The sequence below is a fragment of the Megalops cyprinoides genome, chromosome 16, assembly GCF_013368585.1.
Source record: "Megalops cyprinoides isolate fMegCyp1 chromosome 16, fMegCyp1.pri, whole genome shotgun sequence".
Taxonomy (NCBI): domain Eukaryota; kingdom Metazoa; phylum Chordata; class Actinopteri; order Elopiformes; family Megalopidae; genus Megalops; species Megalops cyprinoides.
The window spans coordinates 1288074-1302385 of NC_050598.1; the positions used below are offsets into that span (position 1 = coordinate 1288074).

The following is a 14312-nucleotide window of genomic DNA, read 5'->3' on the forward strand; positions in this document are numbered from 1 at the left end:
GGAAGTTAGCAGGGTTAGGATGTTAGTGTTACCTTGAAGTGTGACCTGAAGGGCTCTGGGAAGTGGGTAGGGTTAGTGTTATCTTTGATCCAAAGTGCTCTAGGAAGGAGGCGGGGTAATGTTACCTTTGACTAGAAGGACTGTGGGAAGTTGGCAGGGTTAGTGTTACCTTTGACCTGAACTGTTTTAGGCAGTAAGAGTGGTTGGTTTTACCTTGGATCTGAAGGGCTCTGGGAAGCCCCCGTAGGGGATGCCAATGTGGCCCTGCAGGAACTCCACCACAGACAGGGGGAAGGACAGCTCATCCGCCCGTTCTTCCACCTCCACCCTCGTCAGAGAGTTCTGTACCATGAACTGTGCCAGGTCGCCCACGATTTTGGATGAGGGGGTCACCTGGGAGGGGGCAGAGAAAGGAAAGATTAATGCCTTCCTTTTAAAGAGTGCTGTTCACTTTCTACAGTCCAAGCTGTTGTTTCTAACTATGCTGTGACAGCAAGGACAGGGATATTGTATAATACAAATAAGGCAGGGACACAGATAAAGAGAGGCAAGGAGACAATTTACAATACACACTCACACTTTACAATATACACTCTACTGTGCACTCTATACTCTACACTTCACAATGTACAGTCTATACTACACCCTGTAACTTACACTTTACAATCTATGCTACACTGTATTCTCTACACTCTCCTCTCTACTATCTACACTATACCAGAGGTGGACTGGTAATCTGGCATACAGACATTTTCCTGGAGGGCTGACGCACCTTGGACAAACCTTGGGGCCGATATAATTTAATTTCTAATTTTTAATTAAAAAAAAAAAAAAGGCCAACAACCGGCCCATAAAACAGGGACAGTGGCCCATTGGTTCATTTTCTATACTGACACTGGGCTGGCCCAATCACATCTCTTACTAGGCCCCACCCCTCCCCCTGATCCTCTCTGTTTCTTGTGTCAGATGCCGTGGCTCAGAGCCAAAAATCTGTGGATGGATGAGGGCGTCAGAATGGATAAACAAAAGCACAAGGGGGGTGTGGAGAAGTTGCGGGCCAAAAAAATTAAGAATCTAGAGGCGGATGGTGCCAAATGTGCAAAAATAACAGACATGTTTGCTGCAGGGGCTGCAGTAGCTACAGTACCTATCATTGTGCAGCAACAGGTGGAACTTGAAGGAGGAGAGGTGGCTGCCACTGCCAGGCAGAGGAGCAGGCGTGTGACAGGGAAGCCAAGGAGGGACAGAGTGAGCATGACAGGGCTGAGCCACAGAGTGAGCAGGAGCAGGAGCAGGAGCAGGAGCAGGAGGAGAGTGTAGTTGAAGCAGTAAGCATAGAGTAGCTTCATGATTAACAGGGACTCGCAGGGAGGGAGCAGGGAGGTAGTGTGTGCGCCATGCCATGGTGACAATGATGATGATTAATTCAATTAATGTCGATGATGAGATAAGATAACATAATCGTAACGCTATCATAAAGTGAGACCGTCACCTACTGCTGGTGGTAACTCAGTCAGTCAATGTCAAATAACGCAGTATAAGCTATTTGGCATTGTTTTTGTAACTAGCATAGTTTCCTAATGCGGTCGCAAAAGTTAACTAGCTAACGTTATTTTGTCAGCATCGCATTGGCTAAGCCCATGTTGCTGTGAGTGACCTAGGTCCATGTCGTATCATCATAATATTATTAAAATTATTAGGCTAAGGGTTCCCTTGATAAAGATTTGTGAAAAGGCTGTATAATATACAACACCTGTAACTCTACTGTGCTAAAATGTATGCCTGCTTATGTATTAGCCTACAGGAAAAAAAACATTTTCATTTCCAACAACAGGCAACAAAGTTGTCCTGTATTTATTTTCAGCCAGGTATGGTGGTAACTATTAGGATATATATGGTATGGATTACTTTTATTACTATCTGTGGGGTAGCTCTCCACCTACAGTAATTTCAAATTGTTTGGTGCTGCTGTCCATTGAGCATGCACCTCCATGTGGTAGGCGCATGAACTGTAGGTCAAGCTCCCCAAACAAACAAGCACACCATTGATTTAATTGCCCTGTCACATAAAAAGATCTAACTATTGCTCCTCTCTGAACATTAATATAAAACAAAAAGGTGATCTATTAACTGTGTATACCTTACAATCATCTTATCATCAATATTTGGATACTTGAAATCTGTATGAACTGAATAGTTAGAATAAAATGAAATAAGATGGAACAGCTCCATGCATTAATTGAATAAACAACCAGGGTGCGAAATACGGGGGGTCTCGGGGGGTCTGAGACCCCTTGATTGACACTTGAGACCCTGTGAAAGCCTCAACAGCAAAATTTTGGGGGGTCTCTGCAAAAAACTTTAAAAAATGATTTGTCACTTGCAATTGTCACTAAAAGTGTCTTTTAACCCTTATAAAGCCCGACAGAGGCAGCCTGCATCCAAATTCACATCCCTTCTTCTTGGTTGAATTGCTCACAAAGTATTCATCGCTAACAATGCTAGTTGCTTTTCTATACAACAAAGTGTTGGCGAGAAAAATAATTTTGAATTTACATCATATTTAATCATAGTTAAAATCTGCATAGCGCTCTGCATCCATCTCCACACTCATTACTCTTGTTTGAATTACTCATGAACTCGTCATTGCATAGATATGGAACACATCACAAGAAAGCAGAACTGGAGCTTTGTAATGATGCTAGTCACATATTTGTACATACCAAAGTAATCACGTTATGAAGACAGATCAAACTTCTGCAAAGTAATATCTTTACTAATTTCTTCACCCATTTTCACACCCCTGCTTCTCGGTTGAATAAGTCACGAAGTCCCTATCACTTCACAATGTACTGCATATCAAAATAAACAGCAGAACTTACCCTTCCCAATGATACTAGTTTCTCTGTACGACAAAGTGTTGTCGAGTAATCTGGTTTTGAAATCACAGCAAATTTCTGCATTGTCTCCAACATAGCGCTGACATTACATCCCACTTTGTATGAAAAATAAACACAAAATAATGTATTTGCTTTTCATTGCAATGATTCAAAAGTTGTGGTCATTTATATTTATTTACTATTATTTATTTACTATCCGCCGAAAAAACCTCCCGTGTTTTGAAACCTAAATGTTGGCAGGTATGGGTAGGGGGGACTCCCCGATTGCCACCGGGTATTTCGCACACTGTAAACAACTATTTGCTCATTACCAGTATGGTATTGTTTAAATTGTACAGCTTTTTGCACATCTTTGTCAGGGAATTCCAACAATTCTGAACCTGAATGTATAATCATGTTAAAGATACTTTTTTTAGGGCCCTTCAAATGTAAACAACCTTTTTTTTTCTTAAAGTATCTTTTGGCTCTGTCAAAGCACTTGATACAAGGAATATCAGTTTGTAGGAGCTAAAAATAAGTTTTAGATGTACTTTTAAGCCATAAAAGGTTTGGGGACCGCAAGGATAGTGTACTGGTGAATGGTGTCCGACCGACTGTGATGGGCCATCTGGGCCAAAAATGCCAGGGCCAATTTTTTGTCCCAGTTCTACATTCTACAATCTACACTCCACACTACTCTCTACACTCTACCCTACACTGTACAGTGTAGCTCTCGGGCTTTATTGGGAAATGACAGGCAGAATACATTTCACACTACACCGCACTATGAGCAGGGCCAAAGAAAGGACAGGCTAAAGAAATAACGTTTCTACAACAAACAGCGAGGTTAAACGCAGAGTGACACAGAGGCACAAAGTAGCTTGGGGTGAAACAGAGGCAAGGCCAGTCAGCACTGAATACGGCCTGCTTCACTAAGTCACTGCTCTTCTCATATTGACAATGTTAACCATGAAGGAAACAAACTATGAGACAAACAGGGAATAAAAATTAAAATTGATTGTTGATCGTTTAACTCAGCCAAGCGAACAGAGGCAACAAGGCAGAAACAAACGCTGGCAGGTGCCATTGATTGCCAAGATCAGACTCTGGCACAATGAATAGAACAGATAAGCTTTGCTTAAAGCACAGTGTTGATCTGTCTCTCAGCCAAAGCGGCAGTGACAGGATTAGCGTTTTTAGTGCAGAAAGTTATTTTTATTTTGTGTTTTTTGTGCAGGACACAGGGGGATGGAGGAGAGAGGGAGCAAGGGACTGAGAAAGAGAGATGAAAGAAGGGATAGGGAGGGACAGAGAGAAAGAGAGGAGAAACAGCAGAGAGACAGATTTATGTGTATACAATGAGCTGTGTGTGCAGTGTGATACAGTAGATCTTAGATCCTGCACATCTTGAATTAAACATCAATCAACATCAGTTGAATGAAACTGTAGAAGCAGGCACCAACTGCTAGCCTTGCTGAGCGTAGGAACAGCCCCCATTTCAGAACAATCTATGTTCATGACATTTTAAAACCAACCCCCCACAAGCTGCTTTAGGACAGAAATCACAGGTGTACAAGACTTAGAACTACCCTCTAAACTGTATACTTTCTAATCCTCACTCTCCACTAGGGGTGTGCAAAAATATCGTTTTTTCGATTATTCGTTTTTTGAAATTTGTCCGATTTGATATCGATCTGTAAAATTTACGGATCGATCTTTTAGGCTAATATGCATTTTTCCGGTTTTCTAGGTTCATTTCCGAAATGGTTAAACATAGCCAAAGAATTAAATAGACGGGCTCTGACATAGCCTAACTGTCGGATTAAAGGCAATTACTAGTCGTTGAACCCCCCCTTTGGATGTCGCTCTCTCGTATAACTTTTAACGACCTGCGAACGCATAGAGGAAAACCTGTTACATCAATTTTTTTTCACTATGATACGACCTCTCAGTGTTCACCATGGCTAACCTTACGGTCACAGCTTTTTAGCTTTAACTTTAATACAGTGCCCAACCACTACCTAGCTACCTAACTAGCTAGCTAGCTAAACTGAACCGCAACACTTACTAACAAATGCAGTGTAATTTAGTGCAATCAAGAGAAACATATTGTTCATGTTCGTTAGCTAGCTAGCTAGTTGTTCATATTAGGCTAACAAGAAAACGTTCACAACTGCAAGTTGCTACTGGCAGTCAGTTACGTTTTGTCAGACACTGTAGCTACCTTACAAACCAGCTTTCCCTGAGCTAACTGATGCAAACACATTGCTGCTTCGTGTCATTAATAAGTAGGCAGTGATACAGGTTGGTTTTGTTTTTAAGGGACTATACCCATGTGTTCCTCAAATAAAAAGACTTTGGTATACAGCCATGCGTCGCTTAACGTCCACGATACGTTCTGTGAAATTGGACGTTGTGCAAACACCATACTATACACTTAGCAAACCTATATGGAATAGGCACGAAATTGGATGCTGCTGCTTACGAGTCGAAGCATACACTGTTATACGGCAAACTTTTTAACTGTAAGTATGTAAAGTTCACATTAAAACAACTATAAAAAATACAGTACATAGGCTACAAGACATTAACATAGGCTTTTATTATGACTATCAAGACATATGTATTATACGGTATACTATGTAGGCTACTGTACTCAGTGACCCAGGGCCCTATGACAGAACATAATGATTTTTTTTTTTTTTTTTAATTAACTTATATATGGTAAAAAAAAAATATTAGTGACCTCCTCCGAGAATTTTTACCGCTTTTCTCCCCCTAACGGCGTCCATGACTGTACTATTATACGCCTGGCAGCGCAATCTCTTTATTTCCATGAGATATGAGATAGACGTGTTGCGTGCGGGAAGCACTGCCTTCACTACGTCCGGCTACGTCCCGTTCTGCAATCGGGATTTTTAAACTTTATTATAACCTTATGGGACTACGGACGTATATGTGAACGGACGTCGCCCGAATGGATGTTAAGCGGCGCATGACTGTACAAGCCTTTGGGCTTTTCTTTAGTGATTTTCACAATTTCCAGTGACTGCATTTGTAAATTTGTGTTCCATTTAGAGCTTTTTAAACATCTCTCCAAATATGGAAAGCTGCTATGTAGTACTTCATATCTCATTCTTACAGAATCAATATCAAATCGAATTGGGGCATCTGTGCCAATACACAGCCCTACTCTCCACTCTACAATATACACCATACACTAATCTGTATAATGTACATTCTACACTACACTGTATATATATATATATATATATATATATATATATATATATATATATATATTTTACAATCTGCTCTGTCTACTCCACAATCTACACTGTATACTACACTCTATACTCAACACTTTACAACCTCCACACTGCAATTACACTCTCCGCTCTGCACAACACTGTATAATCTACACTCTACACCACACTCTACAATATAGGAGCTGCAGTGAAGTAAGAGCAGTCTGAAATAGCAGCAATGTTTGCCCATGGGGGACCTTTCATTTCTTCTTCAGCCTCGAGAATGAGCAAATGTCTACATTTGCATTTACATTAATCCATTTGGCAGACACTCTTATCCAAACAGACTTACAAAAGGACACATTTAACAGAACTGGGCACATAGCTCGATGTTTATCGTACATCTATAGACACACTCTGTAGGTACCTAGAGATACAGTGCCTGAGTCGGTCATGCAGCGCTGGTCTGGAGGCCTTGCCATAGATGGAACTACATGCTGTACAGCCATAGTTGTGGGGCTTTTGGCCAGATACAGCCCCTCACCTTGATGAGGTCTCCCAGAAGCTTGTTGGCCTCAGTGTAGGCCTTCTTCACCTCCTTAAATTTGTTCCCCAGCCCCATGCTGTGGGCCTGGAAGTGCAGGTTGGTGTACTGGCCCCCAGGGATCTCATTCTCGTACACGTCAGCGTTGCCCGACTTCATGGTGGCCGTGCAGTCAAAGGGAGCATAGAGCCCACGGGCCACCTCCCAGTACTCGCTGTAGTCAAACACCTTCTCCAGGGAGATACCTGCAGGTATAACCATATGGTCATCATAAGCATACGGTCATCATAACCACACAGTCACAATAAGCACAATGCCATGGCAACTTCACAGCCATCCTGGCCACCCTGAGTACATTGTCATCAAAACTACATGGTTATTGTAAGTACATGGTCATAGTAACTACCTGGTCAAAATGAGCACATGGTTATCATAACCACAGGGTTACTGTAAGTACATAGTCACTGTAACCACACGGTCACCATGAGCACACAGTCACCATAAGTAGAAGGGACAAGGCCATCAGTGCCCAATAAGTCAATAAGCCAATCAATCTCCAGGTTTGTTTGTATCAACACAGCCCTGCTAAAGCTGATTTAATTTGTTGCCACTAATTGCTTGGTGCTTCCATCAGTGTCATTCCTGCGCTCCACCAGACAGACAGTGCAGCAAACACAACGTGACACATCAGTCCCCTTCAGCCAGAGTGCCTAACACCCATCTGCAGACACTGGCAGCCAGAGCGGGGGCACCAGCTCCCATTACGTGCCTGTCTAGCACTGTCAACGCCAATCAAACCTGTCACACATAACCCATTAATATTACACTGCCACTGCACTGCCCAACACATTTATGTCCATAGAGGCTGAGGAGGGAGAGGGTGTGTGTGTGTGTACGTGTGTGTGTGCACTTGTGTATGTGTGAGAGAGAGTACTGCATGTACACATGTACACGTGTACATGCACATGCACGCATGTTTTTGTGTGTGTGTGTGTTTGGAGGCCACGCAGGTAGGTGAGAATGAGACCATGGGTCAGATCTAATCCAGATCTAATGGCAGATACATCATCAAAGCCCAGTGTGATTGGATGTTCCAGGCTGAGGCAGACACAGGCAAGCTCTAACAGATAAACACATTCCCAGCCCTGTTAGCCGTCATCACATCAGACTGACAGATTTTTAAAATGCAATTTCTTACATCTGTCATGCCTTTATACACAGAACCAAGCAGCAGCAGCATACACATACAGACTGACAACTAAAGATGGACAGAACAAGAGGACCGTCAAGCACAGAAAGCACAGAATGAAAAAGAAGGGACTGAAAGGGTGTGAGTGCGTCAAACATTCAACTTGATACCTGCCTTTGACTGAGAGCATTGTATTGCCAGGTGAGACAGAAAAGGACTGACAAAGATGGGAGGGGGGGGGGGGGGCAGTGAAAGAGTGCTCATGTTTGACAGAGGAGAAAAAAGACAGCAAACACAAAGTAAATAAGCCAAAATCTGGGCATTCAAGCCCTGTCTGGGCATTAAAGTGTCAGGGAAAAAAGTCTCCAATAATAAATAGATAATACATACAGTATGGGCCACATTAATGAGAGGCAATGGAGGGGAGCAGCTTCTCCCACATCTGTTTGCCTGGATAAACTGACAGCTCCCAGACAATTCAATTAACCAGGCAACACTGCACTCCCTCATTAAAATAGGCAGGTGGGGGGAGGGGGGGCAGTGGTGAAAGGGGAGCTTCAGCAAGCTAACAAACAAAAGTGAAGAAGCTGGCATGGCCTCACGTGTCCCCACAAGTGAGGAACATCTGCGGGTTCTCATAGTCTCACCCCTCCACACACACACACACATGCCCTCGCTTTGCAACACACAGGGAGAGGGTCAAGATCCATGCTCTTTGGCCTGAGTCTCCGTTTCGAATCTAAAACCCATCACTCAATGAGTGGAGAGGAAGTGGTATGCTCTGCGTGGCTGCTTTTGGCCTGCAGCAGAACGCTGCGTTTCGCGGCTGTGTCAGTTAAAGCAGCATTGCATTAATGTTGTGGAGAGGCGGGTTTTACATCGTCACTGCCGTGGAGTGACGGCAACTCTAACTGACAGGGAAGAGCCCTTCTCTCCCCTGCATTCCATTACTACACCTCTCTAGAGCTTTCCCACAGCACTGTCTAAACAAGGCTGGGGTGTCCTCGGGTCAGCCTGATACACAGTAACAGCCTGCACACACACCCCCACCAACACACACACCATCATGTCTCAGTTATCCTTATTGTATGTTTGTGTGTACATGTTTGTATGTGTATCTGTCTATGTGTGTAAGCGTGTGTGTGTGTGTGTGTGTGTGTGTTTGCAGGAGTATGTGTGTGTATGTATGAGAGGCATCGTTCAGTCTCTTTAAATGAGTGATCACTGTGGAGATGTGTCTGAAGCTCCAGCATAGATACATGCAGACACATAAACATCAGATCAAGAGACAGAAATACATACAGTATATATGAAGACACATTTAATCACACTCAAGGCAAGGCAGTGACTAATGAGAATTTTGTGAAAATGAATCTGTCTGAAGAATGTCTCAATCCCCGCTGGGACACTGCTGCTGTACCCTTGGGCAAGGTACATAACCCACAATTACCTCAGTAAATATCCAGCTGTATAAATGGATAACATTGTAAAGAACTGTAACCTATGTAAGTCGCTTTGGATAAAAGCGTCTGCCAAATGAATAAATGTAAATGTATATATGTATATATGTATATATACACACACACACACTCACACCCCTAATATATAAATATATATATAGATGTAGATATAAAGTAGACCTTAAGTAGACACACACTCCCTCTGACTTTATTATGCAGTAATAAAAACCCTCCCACTGCAGCCAGTAACCCTTTCACCAGAAAAGTGGGACCCAAGCCAAAAATCAGGGTGGTGGGACCATTCTGTGACCAATCAGCATGAGAGGCAGGAGTGATCCATCTCATAAACCAGTGAGCGATTGGTCATCAGTAGCATGTTGCTTCATTTCTGTTTCTGTTGGAAGCTTGTTGATTTCAAATAATGACCTGCCACCCTCAACTTTGAATAAACAAATTTCTGTTTATGTTTTTTTTTTTTAAATCCCTCTATTCTTCCCTGACATGATTGGCTCAAGCAGTCTGACAGCATCCAATCAAAAAGAGTATGCTTGTTGGCTGGCAGATCTGAATGACTTACCGGTGTCGAGCTCAGTGCCCTTGGTGCAGGCCACGATGGCACCCATGCTGGGCTGGGATGTCATGCCCGCCATGGAGTCCACGGCCACGTCCACCACATTGGCACCCGCCTCAGCGCATGCCAGCATGGCTGCCACACCTGCACCCGCTGTGTCATGTGTGTGCACGTGGATGGGCACGTCAGGGAAGCGGTCCCGCAGCGCGCTGACCAGCTGCCGGCTCGCCTCTGGCTTCAGCAGGCCTGCCATGTCCTGCAGAAAGGAGGTTAGCCAGCTCCAGACGATTCTGCATTTTAAAAAGGCTTCCAAAAGGACACAACACAATGTAGAAAGTCTACCTTCCTCTCTATCTAGCTCTATCTATCCTATCTATCCCTATTTTCTAAAAAAAAAAAACACTCTAAACTCTATACTAGTTTAGTACTTAACTCAGTATCTTACTGACCTCTTGTAATACTTCGTGATAACTACTCTTAGCATAGTGATGCACTTATTTGGAAGTTGCTCTGGGTAAGAGCGTCTGCTAAATGATGTAATGTAATGTAATGCAGAAAGGCTTTACCAAAAAGAAAAAACACTCCTAGATACCTTTCTGGCCACCCGCTTACCCTTACAGGAAGGAGGAAGTAAAATTAGCAGTAAAGCACATATTAGCTATTTCAATATATATATACTACTATACTGAAATAAATTAAATTAGTTAAATTTCAAAGAACAAATCAAACAAAGGCAAACAAAGAAAACTTGGTTTGCTACAGATAGATTAAAAACATTAGACTATTATCAAAACCACAGAGATCCAATAAACCAGCATTACGTGACATTACGTGAGACATTAAAAAACAATGGAAACACACTCAGGGCTATAAAAGAAGAAGACTACACTTCTAAACAGTAATCTATAATGGAGGATTCTGTGAACAGTAAGCACATTTTAAGAAAATTGGGAATTTCATAAATAGGTCAAAACCAGAAGAATGTACATACAAAAAGCGGATACAGGGAATAGTTAATTCCAGTAAACACAATGTCTGAATGGAGCCAAATAAAAAAAATGGAATTATCACTTAAAGACATCCAAATCCTCTCAGACCTCCCTATTAGTGAGCAAAAACTAACAGGAAAAAATCGAGGTGCTTCTACCCAGGGAAGCCTGTGGGCCTAATGGCTTTTCAAATGATGCTGAAATACACAAGCATCAAATTTTGAGAGGCTATGCTAAAACTGCTTACATTATTTTGTGAGCTACTTCCCTGACATCTGGAATCAAAGACTTATTACACCCAATTTTAAAGGTTGAGATTACTCTGACCCCAGTAACTACTGCAGCATTTGCAGAGGCAGTAATCCAGAGGACAGACTTTGCAGTATTATGAATACAAACCTACCTGACTTCCTCAATGTCTGCCATTGAAAAACGCTAAGGCGCTTTTTCCAGACCACTACAGGAGCAATCATGCTACACTCAGCACTAGAACCATAGAAATACATTGGAAATGTACAAAAACTTTATAGTGGGTAAAGCATATGATACAATCAAAACAAAGTCCACAGGAAATAAGTCTAAAATTGGCAACAAAAATATTGCCTTCTTGGCGCAGTGCAGTTTGCAGTGCAACACAAGATCGAGATTAGGAGAATATTTACATCAGTGTTGGAATGATCCACAGCCTCTTGACTCGCATTACAGGACAAAAGAGATATAAGATTTTCTATGCATAGATGGCCTGGTTCTGCTGCCACCCACTGAGTAGGAGCTTCAGCAGAACCAGGCTCTGCTGGAGCAGTACTGTCAGACCTAAGGCCCTGACAGTAAACATGGCAAAGGCCAAAATAACGATTCTTCCAAAAAAATCAAGAGAGCAGGGAAAGAGACATATTTTCAAATCAGGTGGAGAAATATTTGAAGGTTGCGCTGAACGTGTAAATCTGATCAGTTCTACGATCAGTTCTATGAGCTTTCAACCTGGCAGTGAGTGCACAGAGAGCAAGCATGGAAGTTGAGAGAGGGAAGGAGGGAGGGCTGATGGGAAGGTCATTTAAGGCTTTTTCCCATCCTTTCCGGTGACTGCTTACAGATCTCCCCTGCCCCTCCCCTTGTCTGTCTGTGTCTGAGCACACAGACCTTGCACCTGCCCATCAGCAGGGCTCTGGGTGGGTGGAGCTGCCAGCCCCACTTACCTTGATGGCCAGGATGTGTGTGCCGGCCTTCACCAGCTCGTCGGCCAGGTTCAGGTAGTACTCCAGCGAGTACTTCTGTCGCATGGGGTCGGACACGTCACCCGTGTAGGAGATTGCCGCCTCCACCACGCCCCCTGCTGCACCCGCCGCCTCCATGCCCAGGAGCATGTTTGGGAGGTAGTTCAGGGAGTCAAAGACTCGGAAGATGTCCATACCATTCTCCTTGGCAACTTCACAGAACCTGTGAGGTGGAGTGGCAAAAAGGGGTGTGGAGTAGGCGAGAAGGGTACATAGGAGATGGGGGGTAAGGGGAGTTGCAAAGAGGAGTGAAGGAGAAACAGAAAAAAGAAGGAAAGAGGAAAGGAAGAGGAAAGAGGAAAAGAAAGCAAAGTTATGGAAATTCTCCCAAAATGTATTACAAGACAAGTCACATTTACTATATCTGAAGTGTAAAATTTCAGTATCAAAATAACGGTATATGACAACAAAAAAAAACAAAAGAAACTTTTCTATTTAAAAGCAGTCCTGCTAGCGTGTGCAGAGCTGGCTGGTGGTGTTACCCTGCGCTCACACCGGCAGCGACTTTGTTGCTGTATATCCCCAAGTCGTTGTTTTGCTGTCGCTTGCTGCAGCCAGCTTGTGGGCGTTGCTAACATAGTTTTGAGGAAGTGGGCTACAAATGTATTGACAGGAGAGGTGTCAATTTTCTAAAAAAAATGTATATACTAATGAAAATTATAAATATATATTATATTTTAGATTTATTTGTATGTTATATTTACATCGTCTTTGCTATATACATCGTGGTGTTGTATGTTTGTATTTTCTTAAAGGCAAGCCTATTAATATATCTCCCAATATATGCATGAACCCACAAATCAGGTGCATTCCTGCTGAAAAATATGTTTTGGAGGGAATTTATTTTCCTATAAGAGTGTTATCTTGCTTCAAACACTACCATTCACCATGGACTGCAAAGTAGCATTCGCAATCGCCACTATGGGAACTAAAATGCTAATATAGGAACTAAAGTTTAAGAAAATGTTTCATAGCGAAAGAATATAAGAGAAACACATCTGCCCTGATTGGCCGTTGCTCAACTCTGTTGCTGCTCATTTGCATAAAGTTTAACTTTGCTTAACTTTTTTAGTCGCCAAGCCGAGGTGATCACTTCGCCAGGCAACCCGACGCGCCATGTTGCTCAGTTTCACCCAGCGACCATTTGAAATAAATGACTTCCAGCCACTTTGTCGCTCGTAGTCACTGCCGGTGTGAGCACAGGGTTAGAGAGAGGGTAGCTGAAGAGAGAAAAGTCTAGAATGTACTTGGCGAATTTGTGGCTGAGCCCTAAGGTAAACTAGCCAGCTCTAACAGCATATTTCATTAGGACTGTTCCTCCAGGGAGGTGTTTACAGAGGGAGTGTGGTGTTCGGGCAGGGCACTGACTTGAAGACAGCATTGTCAGGGTAGTTGGTGTAGCCCACTGCATTGGCACCCCGCAGCAGCATCTGGAAGGGCACATTGGGCAGCAGTGTCCGCAGCTCCTGCAGCCTGCGCCAGGGGCACTCATACAGAAAGCGCATTGCCACGTCGAATGTGGCACCTGCATGCAGAGAGGGGGAGGGGAAATCTTTGGGCCTGCATGTGGTGGGGTCAATGGCTACCTCTCCACACGGCCCCTGGGCTCTCCCTCCTAATCATTTCCTCCTAAGCATCACTTATATCTTTGTATTTGTTATCGCATATTGACATTAGTTACTGGGTTCTGATTATTGTTGCACTTATTCTGCATGCAGCACAGTACACCAGTCTAGTTCTGAGTTGTACTGAGACATGTTCCTTCATTCATACATCATCTTCATTGGTCTGGGAATGTTGTTAGCCTGGTGTGACACTGGATTCATTCAGGATTCAGGATTCAGGATACACAATGAACACTGTTCCCTTGTGCTGGAAGTCATTGGACAAGAGTGTCTGCTAAATGAATGTAATATAATGTAATGTAATTTTCTGGTGGAGACAGTCAGTCACTAAATGCAATATAAAACTGCTCAACCCATTTCATCCATCATTGACAGTGAGAACCTCTCAACCCCCTGCCTAACTTCCTAAACAATCTTTCAAAGGAGCGCAATCGGTCCTCTTCCACTTGAACTGTGTACAAAAGAGGTGTGGTGGAGCTGGAAAGATTTGGAAGCTCCAAACAGTCAAAGAATCACTTGAGGCACAAAAGGGG

At 43.1% G+C, this 14312-nt stretch overlaps 1 protein-coding gene across 1 annotated transcript in view; it reads right to left on the bottom strand.

Moving 5' to 3' along the window:
• Window positions 1–14312, bottom strand: part of LOC118791451 (pyruvate carboxylase, mitochondrial-like) — a 150666-nt gene that overhangs the window by 20054 nt on the left and 116300 nt on the right. The window contains exons 14-18 of the mRNA XM_036548813.1: window positions 13523–13679; window positions 12077–12317; window positions 9898–10147; window positions 6672–6916; window positions 214–393 (exon numbers count right to left, since the gene is read on the bottom strand). Of these exons, the coding sequence (XP_036404706.1) occupies window positions 214–393; window positions 6672–6916; window positions 9898–10147; window positions 12077–12317; window positions 13523–13679 (1073 nt within the window). The remainder of the gene's footprint in view (window positions 1–213; window positions 394–6671; window positions 6917–9897; window positions 10148–12076; window positions 12318–13522; window positions 13680–14312) is intronic.